This window comes from Hyperolius riggenbachi, chromosome 12, assembly GCF_040937935.1.
Source record: "Hyperolius riggenbachi isolate aHypRig1 chromosome 12, aHypRig1.pri, whole genome shotgun sequence".
Taxonomy (NCBI): domain Eukaryota; kingdom Metazoa; phylum Chordata; class Amphibia; order Anura; family Hyperoliidae; genus Hyperolius; species Hyperolius riggenbachi.
Genome location: NC_090657.1, coordinates 26,338,044 through 26,352,998, shown reverse-complemented (window position 1 = coordinate 26,352,998; position 14,955 = coordinate 26,338,044). Strand labels below are relative to the sequence as shown.

At 47.8% G+C, this 14,955-nt stretch overlaps 1 protein-coding gene and 1 long non-coding RNA gene across 8 annotated transcripts in view; one reads left to right on the top strand and one right to left on the bottom strand.

The window, feature by feature from the left end:
- The window catches only part of LOC137541406 (uncharacterized), a 1,168,812-nt gene that overhangs the window by 123,294 nt on the left and 1,030,563 nt on the right, over positions 1–14,955 (top strand). The gene's annotated exons all lie outside the window — the stretch shown is intronic.
- The window catches only part of KCNH6 (potassium voltage-gated channel subfamily H member 6), a 541,700-nt gene that overhangs the window by 79,977 nt on the left and 446,768 nt on the right, over positions 1–14,955 (bottom strand). For both annotated transcript variants that reach the window (XM_068262676.1, XM_068262677.1), the window contains exon 7: positions 14,578–14,777. In XM_068262676.1, coding sequence (XP_068118777.1) covers positions 14,578–14,777 — 200 coding nt within the window. The remainder of the gene's footprint in view (positions 1–14,577; positions 14,778–14,955) is intronic.

Below are 14,955 nucleotides of genomic sequence, written 5' to 3'. Positions count from 1 at the left end.
GATAATACAGTAATATATTTTCATTTTCCCATTTTTATGTCTGCTGTGGTATGTCAAAGGTGTAGATATGCAGGCTAGATTCCTGGACTGTTCATGTATTTGTGTGGGTGGGTCACTAGACCTACATTTGCATCTAAAGAGGTCTTCAGTGACTATGACCAGTCACCTTCAATAGGCAAGGAAGCAGCTCATTAAGCCACTAGCAGTCACTTTTGATCTACTGTCCCAGGTGTGATTGTCTGCGTCTGTCTACAGGATTACAGGCAAACTGCTACCTGTAACCAAAATTCAATCTTTTCATGGATGTGCTAAAATAGACTTTAACCAAGGAAATAATGTGGAGGAAGCTTTTTGATGTCTGCAGAGTTCAATGGGTGAGATTGTGTCCTGCCAAACTTCAAGAAGCTAAAACAGGAACCCCCTTTGAAGTGCATATCACAAGAAGGATTATGACAAGCGTTCGGTGATGTCACAAACGGGGAAACTGCATTAGTTCCTGGGGGCTGGACATTAAATGCCCCAGGGGACACTTCGGACTATTTAAGGTGGCCCAGGACAGCCACCGGTGTCTTCTCTCGGAGGTAGCGAATAGCTAGGGAGGATCGCGACTCCTGGTCGAAACGGCGTCCTCCCGTCAAACAACGTTCTAACCTAAGCTGGTAACGTTCTTTTTTCCCCCGTTTATTTTTACGCAAATATCCGTGTGTGTTATCTTTGTAACCTCTTATTTTTGTAACTTTTATCTTGTAACATTTTTACTTTGTTTTTTGTAATCTTTTTGTATATATTAAGTTCTGCATTGTTCTATGTTTTTCTAGAATATTAAATTATTATTTAATAAGTTTGACTTCTGCCGTACTAAACTAACACTCATAGCCTAGAAGAGACTGAAGTGTAACCGTGTATAAGTTCATGCCTAATTGTACGCTTGAGCAACACTACCGTATGAAATTGTAATTGCATTGTGTGTGGGGGCGTTTGTCATACGTTGGCCTAAGCGCGCAGCTGACCCAACGTACGAACAACGCCAGTGCGAGTAGCGACAGCAGAGTGGCTAACAGTATCGTTCGGAACGACTGTTAGTGGGTCTTTGCCTTACGACAGTGTAAGATTGCAACTGTGTGTGTGTGTGGGTGCGTGGCGTTCCCGTATTTGGCCTAAGCGCAAAGCTGACCCAAATACGAAAACGCGGAGTGCGCGCTGAGGACTCGACAGCAGAGTGGAAGTGTCTAGCGAACCGCTAGTGGTGGCAGTGAGAGGTGTTCTGAGGGGTCCCAGCCTTGTGTTAGCTTGACTAAGGCTGCTTCCCCTCTCAGTCTGGTCAAACCCGCAGTCGGGAACCGTATACGCAGGCGTGCCGCGGGCCGGTTCTTGACATAATTGGCTGGCAGTGGTGGGATCGTTTAGTACATTCAGTCCCAGAATCAGTAAAAAATCGTATGAGCAAACTCAAAAGTAGGGAAATGTTTTGGATCTTTAAATTAAATACCCTACAACCCGAGGGACTGAACATATGTCTTGAACACAATCTATGAACAGACTGGCAGAAATAACCATCCTACAATCCAATTTTTGGATTTAGGGACTGTTCCGTCTGAGCAACTTATTCTCTATAGAAGGCAACGTGCAATATTTCATCTCTGAGTCAGTAATCCCCAAAGGCCCCGACTGTCTATAGCCCCACAAGTAAGCGGTCACCTCTAAAACCACTCCCCCCCCCCCCTCCCCTAGCCTCTGATATTAGAACCTCCATGATAAAATATGAGGTGTAGAGAAAATGGGAGCACCCTCAATGAGAATTGCCTTGGTGACACAGCCTCTTCCCTGAAGAGGCGGAGCCTTATGTGTATGTATAGGTTCCTCATACTTTCCCTTGCATCCACATTTACACTCGGTTGTATTTCCTCATCTGATATACAGAACAAAGGCTAGTAAGCAATTATACCATGCATTCAGAATACACTGTGATATGAGGATATTGGGGAAGAGCTGTATCATGTACTGTGTATTATATATTATAAATTAAGAGAGCATACGTATCTGTACCTATAAAAAGAATTGTGACATTTTCTGTAACTATGAGTGTCCAATATTGCTGCAATTATGTACATGCACTTGTACCCACAAAAAGAGTTGTGTTGCTCTTGTAACTCGCGTTTATATCATCTATATTAGATATTACCCTTGCCAACTCACATCATTGTAGATAAATTGCCATATATGATCCAGTATCATTCATTATTTTATTTTTTTATTTTTTTTTTTATTTTTATTTTTTATTTTGCATAGGCGAAATGAGTAAATATTTCTTGAAAGCAAAGCATTATACACCTATGTCGGACTACGACAAAATGGCCGACGACACTGAGAAGCCATGGGTGATGTCCATCCCCCCCCCGCGTCTCCTAGGAGACTAGATGCTTTAGGGGCTAACCTTGTACCAGCAAAGCGCCACCACGCGTAGTAGCGAGATGACGCATTCTGCCACGCCCCCATCCTCACACTGGACCTATGTCCCCCATAGCCAAGCGTCATCACGCGTAGGAGCGAGATGACGCTAACAGCCACGCCCCCCGCCACCACGCTATGAGGACAACGCGCCCCCTGCCCCATATACATCACTACGGGGGAGGCGCGGTGACGGCGTCTGCCACGCCCCCTCCCGCCTGACGCATGCGGAAGTACGTGGACTCTCCACTTTTTAAATACATTCAGCGGCAGCAGCGGCGCTTATGAGGCGCCCGAGACTGGAGAACCCTCCGATTAGGTAAGCGGCCCCACATAGGTGTACATATATTCTTCCTCCCAGGGTAGGTAGACCCGCCGCCTCCTACAGTGAGGATAGCACCCGGGTCAGGCTGTATAATACATGTGTCCTTTCGTATTACCCCTCCCATTACTTTACACATAATGTAGCCATTCAGACTCCGTCCACCCATAACGTTAGGTATTACGCTACACAGATGATAGACACTATATGTGGATTAATAGTCGTGCCTTTATAATGCAAGGCCCCCTAAGCACCAGTATGGGGCTCATACATGGAACCTGCCTAATGCCATAGAATGATATATAGAATCTATATATTTTATATTATTACTAATATGTTTTATTGTTTTATCTCTATATGTCTATGCATGTGACCTATCATAGGAACCTTGGATTATAGACTACCAATATGGTTTTTTATTATTATTTTTTAATACGACAGTATGTAAATTACTGCTATGGTCTTTAACATACTTCTATGACTAATATATTATTGTTTGCAATATAAAAATCTTTTTAGATATATTTGTTAAGTATGAAGAAGAGGTGTTTCTATGTCTCAGTGCCCTGCTATCTCTTTTCTATTTTAAAGGCACGAAACACGACCTGATGAAGCGGTTGTAACCGCGAAACGCGTTGTCATTTTAAAGTGCTACAATAAACTCTTGTTTTATACTCAACTACACGAGAGTGACTACTTACTAAGGTAGGATCTTTCCATATATTTAAATTAATAATTAAACAAAATCGGCACCTCCAAATTTGGAGTATATATCTACTTCCACCTATGCCGATAAATTGGCTAATGGTATATGCATAAACACATCCATTAAGCTCGAAGTTAAAACCTAAAGTACCTCCAAGGGCGCCTCCTACCCTCCCGTGTTTAGTACATTAGTACGCAGTTTAGCTCGCTATTCTGAGTACTAAAGGCTGGAAGCTTGCTAGAAGCAACTAGCCTACAGAAGTCTACTCAGTGCAGAATCCATATACGTTTTTTTTTTGTTCAAAGATACACACTTGGTATTTGCTTTCCCTTTGTCCCTTTTTTCTTTTTATTTTTTGCAACACGATGGCTCAGAGAGCATCCAGCTATGCAAGGCAAAACAAAGAGATACTACTCAACCTGTGTGAGCACAAAGGCATCGAGACGGTGAGCGGCCAGACTAAGGAGCAGTTAGTTCGTGCGCTCGAGGAGTATGATGAGGCAGAGCGAGCCCGTGCTTCAACGTCAGCGGATGCAGCTCACGACACGCCAGAGGAGGAATCGCTCCCGCCACAGAATGCGAGTGGAGACGATGTCCTGGACGATCCACCAAGCAGGGAGATGCCGTCTCTGGAAGCTGATCTACAGCTACTGAACTCGGCTGATCCTGAACTGCGCCTAAAGCTGATCCTACTGCACCGACAGGCAGAGGAGGGAAGAGCTGAACGGCGACGCCAGGCCGAGAGTGAAAGACGCCAGGCCGAGAGTGAAAGACTCCAGGCCGAGAGGGACAGACTCCGGGCAGAGGAGGGAAGAGCTGAACGGCAACACCAGCTGGAGCTAGCTAAACTTCAGCAGCAGAACCGGTCTGCTGGACCCGCAGAACGCGAAGGTGAACGAGTCCACAGAATCCCCCTGGATAAGTTCCCCGCTATGGACAAGGACTCTGACATAGACACTTTCCTACAGGGGTTTGAAAGGACTTGTCGGCAGTATGGGGTGCCCCGCGAGCAGTGGGCAAGATACCTCACACCAGGGCTGAGAGGCAAGGCCCTGGAGGCGTTTGTGAGTCTCCCCCAGGAGGAAGAAACAGACTATGAGGCAATTAAGAAAGCCATTATTGCGCGATACCACCTCACGCCAGAGGTGTATCGAAAACGTTTCAGGACAGTGCAGCGATGTCCTAATGACAGTTACCTGGATCATGCGTGCAACCTGCGCACTGCCTTCCAGCAGTGGCTAAAAGGACTGTCAGTTGAAACCTTGGATGCCCTGAAGGAGCTGATGATAAAAGACCAGTTCCTACACACCTGTCCTGTTGAGGTCCGGCTGTTTGTGCTGGATCGAGAACCAAAGACAGTGGATGAGGCTGCGGAAATGGCCGATTCCTACACCGCCCATAGAGCACCCGAGTCCCGGAGGACTACTACTCCCAGCTGGCGGGGAGAACCGAGTGCTAAACCTGTGTCACCCAGCACCCAGAGGAGGCAAGCACCGCTGTCTCCTGGATTCAGGCAACCAACCACTGACACTCGGAAATGCTTTGTATGTGACAGGGTGGGTCATATCAGCATGACTTGCCCAGAGAGGAAGAGGGAGGCCCCAAAATCCAGTGAGGCCTCAAACCCCAGGGAAGTCCCAACTGCTTTGTGTGCTACGAGGAATGCCACTGGCTATGCAGAGAATCTGCAGCTTGTCACGGTTGGGGGTACAGTTGCCACTGGGCTGAGAGACACTGGAGCAGAAGTGACTCTCATACATCCCCAGCTTGTGAACCCGGAGCAGTACATACCTGGGAAAATGATTGCTGTCAGAGGAATTGGGGGTGTCACCCCAGCAATACCCACCGCCTTGGTCCACCTAGATTGGGGGGCCGGCAGCGGACTGAAAGAAGTTGGGGTAACTGACAAAATCCCCACCAACGTTTTGCTGGGTACTGACCTGGGACGGTTAGTGGCCCGGTATGAGCCTACCCCAAACCCTGTGGGGCCTGCATCCCCAGCAGAAGTTCAGGACTCTTGCAAGGCACTGTTGGATAATGCTGTGCAAGTGGGGAATGCTGGCGAGGCCCCAGGGGCTATGGACTGTATGCTAGGAGCCAGCCCTAGTGAGTCTCCAGTGCCTAGGCCTGGAGTGGAACCTGTTGATACCAAGAATGCAGAAACTGATGAGGTCATTTATGACGCATGGACTATCGAGGCGATCGAGGCAAGAACTGTTGATGCTACTTGTGAAGTGCTGAGTAGCAATGTGTGTAATGATACCGATAATGTGGATGTTTTATGTGATGTCCCAAATGACAATATATGTAGGGCTGATAATGCTGATGTCATATGTGTTGTACTACATAATGCTGTGTGTCATGTGGACACTCCGTCAGCTGCAGGAGTAACCAGCGGCGCTCGCTGGGCTGCAGCAGGTGGACTGTCCACTGAAGGGGCATATGGCACTAGGCCAGATCCTTCCCCTTCAGATGGTTTCCAGACCAAAGGTGATGTGGTTTATGATACGTGTAATGTGGACGCTCCCTCCGCTGCAGTGGTAACCCGCAGCGCTAGCGGGTCTACAGCACAGGGACTGTCCACCGAAGTGGCAAATGTTGCTGGGTCAGCCACATCCAATCCGGAACCTGGCCCGGAGGGCCCAGGAGCCTCTCCGTCTGCAGCCTTCCTGGAATGTGTGACAGGCAGCACTGAGCTCTCTGGGGCTGTTCGATTTGACAGCAGCCTGGAAGAGCTCAGGGGGCTAGCCAGCAGGTCACCAGCTGGGAGGGGCGGGCTGAGAGGGTCCTGGGAAGTTATTCCCTCTGAGCTGTCCGAAGTGGAGGAGGCAGACCGGCAGATAATCGTTCCCCAAAGGGACCGAGAGATAGCTCCTGCCACTATAGAGGAAGTGCGTGTAGCGACGGTTGGGACCCTTTCCCAGCTGCAGCACTGTCTCTATGGTCGCCAATTCACGGTTGTCACTGACTCACATTCCCTTGGTTGGTTACGTCAGGTTGCCAAGGGCAACGACACATTGCAGCAACCTGACCTAGCTTTCCATTCGTGTAGCTTGGAGCTAACTGACAGGTGGGGAACCCTCCTGAGGATGCTAAAGGGTTACCCCACCCGGCCAGGCCGTCAATGTAGGCTTTGGCAGGATGATTCGTTAGAACCACCTGCCAGTGCCATCTGGAAGGGGAGCAATCATGGGAATGCTGATGGACTGTCCCGTCAAGCAGAACCAACAATGTAGGTGCTGGCAGGATAATCTGGGAAGATCATCTACCTTGCACCAAGTTAACGGCGGAGGTGTGGAGATATATTGGGGTGCTGATGCTGTTAAGGATAATACAGTAATATATTTTCATTTTCCCATTTTTATATCTGCTGTGGTATGTCAAAGGTGTAGATATGCAGGCTAGATTCCTGGACTGTTCATGTATTTGTGTGGGTGGGTCACTAGACCTACATTTGCATCTAAAGAGGTCTTCAGTGACTATGACCAGTCACCTTCAATAGGCAAGGAAGCAGCTCATTAAGCCACTAGCAGTCACTTTTGATCTACTGTCCCAGGTGTGATTGTCTGCGTCTGTCTACAGGATTACAGGCAAACTGCTACCTGTAACCAAAATTCAATCTTTTCATGGATGTGCTAAAATACACTTTAACCAAGGAAATAATGTGGAGGAAGCTTTTTGATGTCTGCAGAGTTCAATGGGTGAGATTGTGTCCTGCCAAACTTCAAGAAGCTAAAACAGGAACCCCCTTTGAAGTGCATATCACAAGAAGGATTATGACAAGCGTTCGGTGATGTCACAAACGGGGAAACTGCATTAGTTCCTGGGGGCTGGACATTAAATGCCCCAGGGGACACTTCGGACTATTTAAGGTGGCCCAGGACAGCCACCGGTGTCTTCTCTCGGAGGTAGCGAATAGCTAGGGAGGATCGCGACTCCTGGTCGAAACGGCGTCCTCCCGTCAAACAACGTTCTAACCTAAGCTGGTAACGTTCTTTTTTCCCCCGTTTATTTTTACGCAAATATCCGTGTGTGTTATCTTTGTAACCTCTTATTTTTGAAACTTTTATCTTGTAACATTTTTACTTTGTTTTTTGTAATCTTTTTGTATATATTAAGTTCTGCATTGTTCTATGTTTTTCTAGAATATTAAATTATTATTTAATAAGTTTGACTTCTGCCGTACTAAACTAACACTCATAGCCTAGAAGAGACTGAAGTGTAACCGTGTATAAGTTCATGCCTAATTGTACGCTTGAGCAACACTACCGTATGAAATTGTAATTGCATTGTGTGTGGGGGCGTTTGTCATACGTTGGCCTAAGCGCGCAGCTGACCCAACGTACGAACAACGCCAGTGCGAGTAGCGACAGCAGAGTGGCTAACAGTATCGTTCGGAACGACTGTTAGTGGGTCTTTGCTTCACGACAGTGTAAGATTGCAACTGTGTGTGTGTGTGGGTGCGTGGCGTTCCCGTATTTGGCCTAAGCGCAAAGCTGACCCAAATACGAAAACGCGGAGTGCGCGCTGAGGACTCGACAGCAGAGTGGAAGTGTCTAGCGAACCGCTAGTGGTGGCAGTGAGAGGTGTTCTGAGGGGTCCCAGCCTTGTGTTAGCTTGACTAAGGCTGCTTCCCCTCTCAGTCTGGTCAAACCCGCAGTCGGGAACCGTATACGCAGGCGTGCCGCGGGCCGGTTCTTGACAGTTTATGCATAAACATCCTTCTAAAACAGTGTAAAAAGTTTTTTTTTTAAAATGAATGGTTTCATCAATACAACATGTAATGTAAATAGTGTAAATATGATTTGATTCATTGATTTGATTTGATTCAATCTGACATGTCCGATTCATGATTCGATTCAATTTGAATTGATTGGAATCGAATCATGAATCGGACATGTCAGATTGAATCAAATCAAATCGATTAATCGAATCATACTGAATCGAATCTGACAAAGAATCATATGGTGTAGATGGGACTGATTCTGACTCATTCTCCCAGCAGCTTATGACTCTTTGCACAAAGGACTCCCTGCACCAGGGTCTGTGTGGTTGCCTGGCAACAATGTAAACACATATTGAGGAGCTCAGCAGAGCTCAGCTGTTATAACTATAACCGCGATTTCTGCTAGAAGTGGGTTATACCACTGAAAACTACGTAGGCAGCAGTTATGGTTGTGAAATGGAAGTAAAAAAAAAACCACCCTTAACAAATGGATTAGCCTCCCAGTCCGTCATCCGTCACTATTTACATTACATGTTGTATTGATGAAACTATTCATTTAAAAAAACAACTTTTTACACTGTTTTAGAAGGATGTTTAATAGTTTATGCATGAACCACTTTTTAATTTTTTTCCTCATTCGCGAAAGAACCCCTTTAAAGAGGAATTGTAGTGATAATAACGTAATTAGTAAAATTGTTTTCTTTTTTCTTTAAAATTTATTTTTTTGCTGTATCCATGTATAAATGATTTAGTCAGTGTTTATCCATTGTAAAATATTTCCTCACCCTGATTTACATTCTGAATTTATCATGGGTGGCAACATCTTATGTGCTGGCAGCTGATCTCTGCAGAATATTTGGTTAGGGCTCATTCACACTGGAGGCGCTTTTGGAGTTTTTTAAGCACTGGGGATTTTTCCAAATCGCCCTAAAAAGTGCTTGTGCAATAATTCTCTATGAGAGAGTTCACGCTCACGCAATCGTTGCACAAAGCGATTTTGTGAGCGTTTTTCCAATACGTTCCATTGAGGCCAATCGCCTCAAAAATGGTCCATGCAGCGCTTCTCTTAGCGGATCAGAAACGATCCCGCTCAGAGAAGCGCTGCATGGACCATTTTTGAGGCGATTGGCCTCAATGGAACGTATAGGAAAAACGCTCACAAAATCGCTTTGTGCAACGATTGCGTGAGCGTTTTTTTCCGGATCATGGAGGTCACTTCCTGACTGATGTCAGGAAGTGAAAAAACGGAATCGCTCTGCAAAAGCGTTTACAAAAATACTTTGCCCAACTCACAAAACTTGGCGAGAAGGGGAAAAAATAATGTGTCAAAAAACACTGAACGCAAATGCAACCGCGATCCAAACACAATGTGAACGAGGCCTTAGTGAGAGTCCCAAAGCCTATAAAAATTATACATGGTGTCCCAGAATGCTTTTGGGGTAAATTCCACATAGCTATTCAACCTAAGCTAAATATCACTGGCCTCACTGCTGGGTATCGTAAATGATTTACTGCATACTACTATGCGTCACTACAGTTCTTCTGTAGCCTCCCTGGCGTTCTATTTCCCCAGGATTTCCGTGCAAGAAGTGGTTCAATTAATTTTCAATAATTTTCAACCTTTTTTTTTTTTTTTTGCAATCATTTTTTTTTTCATATTGAATTCAATACAGGTTATTGTATTGAATTCAACTAAAAAAAAAAGTGTTTACTGCGAGATGTTGATGACGCTGTGTGACCCTGGTGTCATCAACGCCGATCGCCGGGGGACATGTCATCGCTGAGGGAGAAGCAAAATCCGCACAGGGACATGGAAGAAGGTACTGGGGAAGCTATCAGAGGTACGTGACGAGGGATCAGCACGCCAATGGTGAGTATAATACCCAGATGTGTAGCCAGGTGTATAGGGAGCCACATGTGGCCAGATGTCAGGGTAGCCAGGTGTGTAGGCAGATGTATAGGTAGCCAGATGTGTAGCCAGGTATAGGGTGCCAGGTATAGGGTGCCAGGTGTAGTGTAGCCAGTTATGGGGTGCCAGGTGTAGTGTAGCCAGTAATGGGTGCCAACCTCCCCCCCCCCAACACCTTCCCCCAGGCTGTGTGCGGCCGGTGTGGACCCCCCTTCTGGGCAGGGAGGGGGGCCCCGTCCTTTGGGGCTGTGGGGTGTCCCCATTCTATGCTGGCTGGTAGTGGCCGGTGGGGACCCCCCTTCTGGGCAGGGAGGGGGGCCCAGTCCTTTGGGGCTGTGGGTTGTCCCCATTCTATGCTGGCTGGTAGTGGCCGGTGGGGACCCCCTTCTGGGCGGGGAGGGGTGTCCCCATCCTTTGCGGGCTGTGGGTGGCCTTTCCCTCCCCCCTACCATCCCCCGTGCAAGCCCCCTCCTTCCCCCTGAACCCCTTCCCTCGCTGTGAGTCCTCTTCTACTCACCCAGGCTGTCTCCAGCGGCGGCGGCGGCAGAATCCCTTCTTCCTCCATCCATGAAGTCTCATGCGCTGTGTAATTACCGCTACGAGGCTTGGTGACGTCACCAAGCCTCGTAGCGGTAACGTCACAGGCCGGGACTTCGGCGTTAGAGGAAGAAGGGATTCTGCTGGCGCCGCTGGAGACAGCCTGGGTGAGTAGTACAGGACTCACACTGAGAGAAGGGGTTCAGGGGGAAGGGGGGGGGGGCTTGCACGGGGGATGGGAGGGAAAGGCCACCCACAGCCCGCAAAGGACGGGGACACCCCCCCGCCCACAAGGGGGAGTCCCCACCGGCCACCCACAGCCCGCAAAGGATGGGGACACCCCCCCCCCCCGCCCAGAAGGGGGGTCCCCACCGGCCACCCACAGCCTGCAAAGGACGGGGACACCCCCCCGCCCAGAAGGGGGGTCCCCGCCGGCCACTACCAGCCAGCATAGAACGGGGACACCCTTCCTTGCTGCACAGAGGGGATCCCCGCCGGCCACTACCAGCCCGCATAGGGAATCCCCCTGCACAGAGTGGACACCCGTCCGCACACAAAGGGGGAATCCTTGCACGCAGCACATTCTCTGCCCCGCCAGCTGCACAGGGATTCCCCAGGGTGGCTGGATGCTTGTTCTGTATGCTGGGGGTAGCACAGATCGCTATCCACAGCGTACAGTCAGGCATCCAGCCATCCTGGGGAATCCCTCTGATGAGTGAAAATTGCAGAGGGCGATGCAGAGAAACAGGAAATCTCCCTGGCGGGATTGACGAGCTCAGCTCGTCCAAAACACTTTCAGCAAGTTTTTGCTGGACGAGCTGAGCTCGTCCAGAACGCTAGGGAGGTTAATATAATGTACTGATGCTATAAAGAGAATTTTTCACATTTCTTGTTTGCACTTTGAATACTCAATGTTCATAATTCATGAAAAGCTGTATTTTTTTTTCAATTTTATTAAAACTGGCTGGGTATTTGAAGGGAACAAATAAAGTAAAATGTATTTCTGTATAGCATCAAGAATATGGTATCCAGCATGCTTTAAAACAACATAATACCATACTTTTCTAAATGCTGCACTAACCGGCAGTAAACAACTGTGGACTGATGGCATTCTGAAGATTAATGAAGCTAATGAAATCTGATATTTAGCTGCTATGGCGTAACAATCTCTACTCTTTGCCTGAAAGGCCTTAGTGCAAGATGTGGTAGCATTCAGTAACCCTGAGCTGCCAGTCATGTGTGGTGTGGTTTCATTAGGTGAGTATGGCCGTATTAGTATTCTATGGTGATATACTGTAATACTCAATGCTGTCTTGTATGAATCCAGATTCTAGTAGTATGAGAATGGATAATGTTCTGTTGTATAAAAACAAAACAAAAATAATAATGAAGAGCCATTCCACCCAGAAACTGATATTTCAGTTTTGTGTAAATAGCAGTGTATTGTATTATCTGCCATCTGTGTATATCTGTCAGGGATAATGAGGAACAATGTGTCTCCTAATGGGTTTCCAATTCTTTCAACTCATGGACTTTCCATGCTGGCATTTTTCTTTATCTTGTAGTGTGAGAAATATAATAGAAGGACTCAGGCTGTTTTTGGTGTAGCAGGAAAAAAATGTTTCACCATGGTAGTGGGATCAGAGCTGCGACCAGGGCCGGATTTCTGGCTAGGCCACCTAGGCCATGGCCTAGGGCGGCAGAAAAATCAACCTTGTGTAGGGCGGCTGATGGGCAGGATGCATTTGTATACAGCAAACAAGATCACCGACCGCGCTAAATATTATGCCGATTTAGTCTCGACTCCTCCACACTGCAGATGGAAGCAGCAGCCAGCAAGAGGCAGTCAGACCTGGTCCTTCCAGAGCCGCCCTGCATACGTTTACAGATAGCAGCGGCGGCTGCAGGAAGTGAGGCAGGCATGTGTGACTAACACGCTGACGGGGATAAAAGCACACGTGGTTGGCAGCAGCAGGGGGAAGAAGGAACTCTGCGGTGGCGAGGCAGGGAAGCTGCTAAGAGATATCGTTAGGATGCAGAGGTGCATCGGAAGCCCATGGACCAGTCCAAATGCACAGAGGCACACAACAGAGCGGGGCCTCCCTTTTCGGGATTACTTCAAGGACGCAAGCAGTCAGTAAGGATAACGCACACAGACGTGCAGAGCAGCATCCATGCATCCCCAGTTTCGATCCAGACTGGCTGGTGTTTTGGCTGGTGATTTGTTGGCTTCACCTCCCCGCCCCCTGAAGCTTCACGTGGAGGAGAACGGAGCGTCAGGCTTATCTTCTCCACATCTCCGGCTGAGAGGGACGCTCTGCAAATGGAACTAACTGTGTGCATGTGGGTGAGTGTATGGTATTAGCAGTCTGCCTGTGCTGGAATGGTGTGGGGGGATGTGAGGGAATTGCCAGGGACTCGGGGCAGAGGTCTGTCTGTTTTTAACATGTTCCTGGCTGTTGTGTTGTTTTATCTCTTCCTCAGATATTATGTTCAGGTATAACAAGCATGCAGACCAGGTTTTCTTACTCCCATATGCTTTCACTAGCTGCATGCTTGCTGCAGTTGTGTGACTATATACCCAGGCTAAAGCATTGCACTACTAGAAAAAACTGATCTTTTTTAAAAGTAATGAATATGACAGATTCTACACTCCTTTCAGTTTAGGTTTCCTTTAAGGCATGTTTAATGGAGGGGGGAGGGGGGGTTCTGGCTGAAGGGGGGTCTGTGGGGAAGAAGGGTTAGGCTGCAGTGAAAGGCTCACTTTAAATGAACAATGATTTGGGCTGGTTCAGATTTACTTCCCTGGGGCTTCTTCCAGGCCCCCAGTCTATCAGGTCCCTAACTTGCTGTAATTCTGACCTCCTCCAGAGTACCACTGGCCCCTCCAAAACATCTGATAGTGACCCAGTGTCGAATGTTACTGCACATGCGTGGGCCCATCTGGGTGCCTCCTCCATCACCCCCATAGCCAGGAGCATTTGCAAACCGCTCCTGGCTATAAGGCATGATCGAGTAGGTGTGCAGACAGGCCCGTACATGTGCAGTAGCTGGATCTTTTGGATGTGAAAGCGGCACCATGGAGAGAATCCGAAGTAAAGCAAGGGATCTGATAGACTGCTGGGAGCTGGATCTGATCTTCCCAGGGCACTTCCCCTTCCCCAGGTATTCCTTTATAAGTAGGGCTGTGGTGGAAATAGGCCATACAGTGGTACTGCACTAGGGCCCCATGATGCTCTGTGTGTGTGTAGGGAGGTGTTTGGCTGCAGCAAAGGGCAACATTTAAAGTGAGATGTCTATAGCCTCTTTCCCAGTGACATGGCTGACTCATCACATATAAATGGACCTGATCTGTGCAGCTTTCCATTGGCCTGAACATGCTCTTGTCACAGTGACTCGTCACAGACATTCTTCAGGCCAATGGAAAACTTCAGAGACCAGATCCATTTATGTGGCTGCACTAGAAAAACTAGGTAGGAGGAGAAGGAGCGCTCTGCTGTAATCACACTGAGGAATCAGTCAGATAGTTATGGGATCTATGTGAAACAACTACTCTTGAACCTGATAATGGGTACACAAGTTTTAAAAAATGAGTTCCGGTTCACTACTTCACTTCAAAGGACAGGGGCAGAGTTTGGCAGTGTTGGGGGGGGGGGGGGGGGAAGGGGGGAATTGCTGTTGGTCATGGGGCGGCGGGTGATAGCTGGCCTAGGGCGGTACAAAGTACAAATCCGGCCCTGGCTGCGACCCCAGTTTAAGTCACATAGAGTAATCAGAAGCTAAAGCGTAATTTAGGTCTCAAGTCTAAATCCACAACTGAAATATCAGATTTTGGTTGTCTGGCCCTGTAAGCAATCACAGTTTGTTTATTTGATACCTCTGTCTAGCAGATGAATGGATGCCAGTGTGTTGACTTCAGTAGCACTCACCGCATTCATGTCAATACCATTGGTGTAGGACCAGGCGTGCTGAAAATACTCTTCAAGGCGCTGCCTCAGTGGGTTGGGGATCTGATGGAAACGGATGAACTCCTTGACACGCAACATCTGGGTGTGGTACCGCGCAGTCCCGGAGTACAGGCGCTGGATTATGGCAGAGACATTGCCAAAGATGCTGGCATACATAAGAGCTAAGGGAAACAAATATGCAAAGTTGAAACATCCAAGCTACAATATTTCAGGCAATACAAATATGCAAAGTTGAAACATCCAATCTACAATATTTCAGGCAATACATCATAAACTGACCCAACACAGACAGTGACACCATGGGCTCGATTCACAAAGCGGTGCTAACCCAGTTAGAGA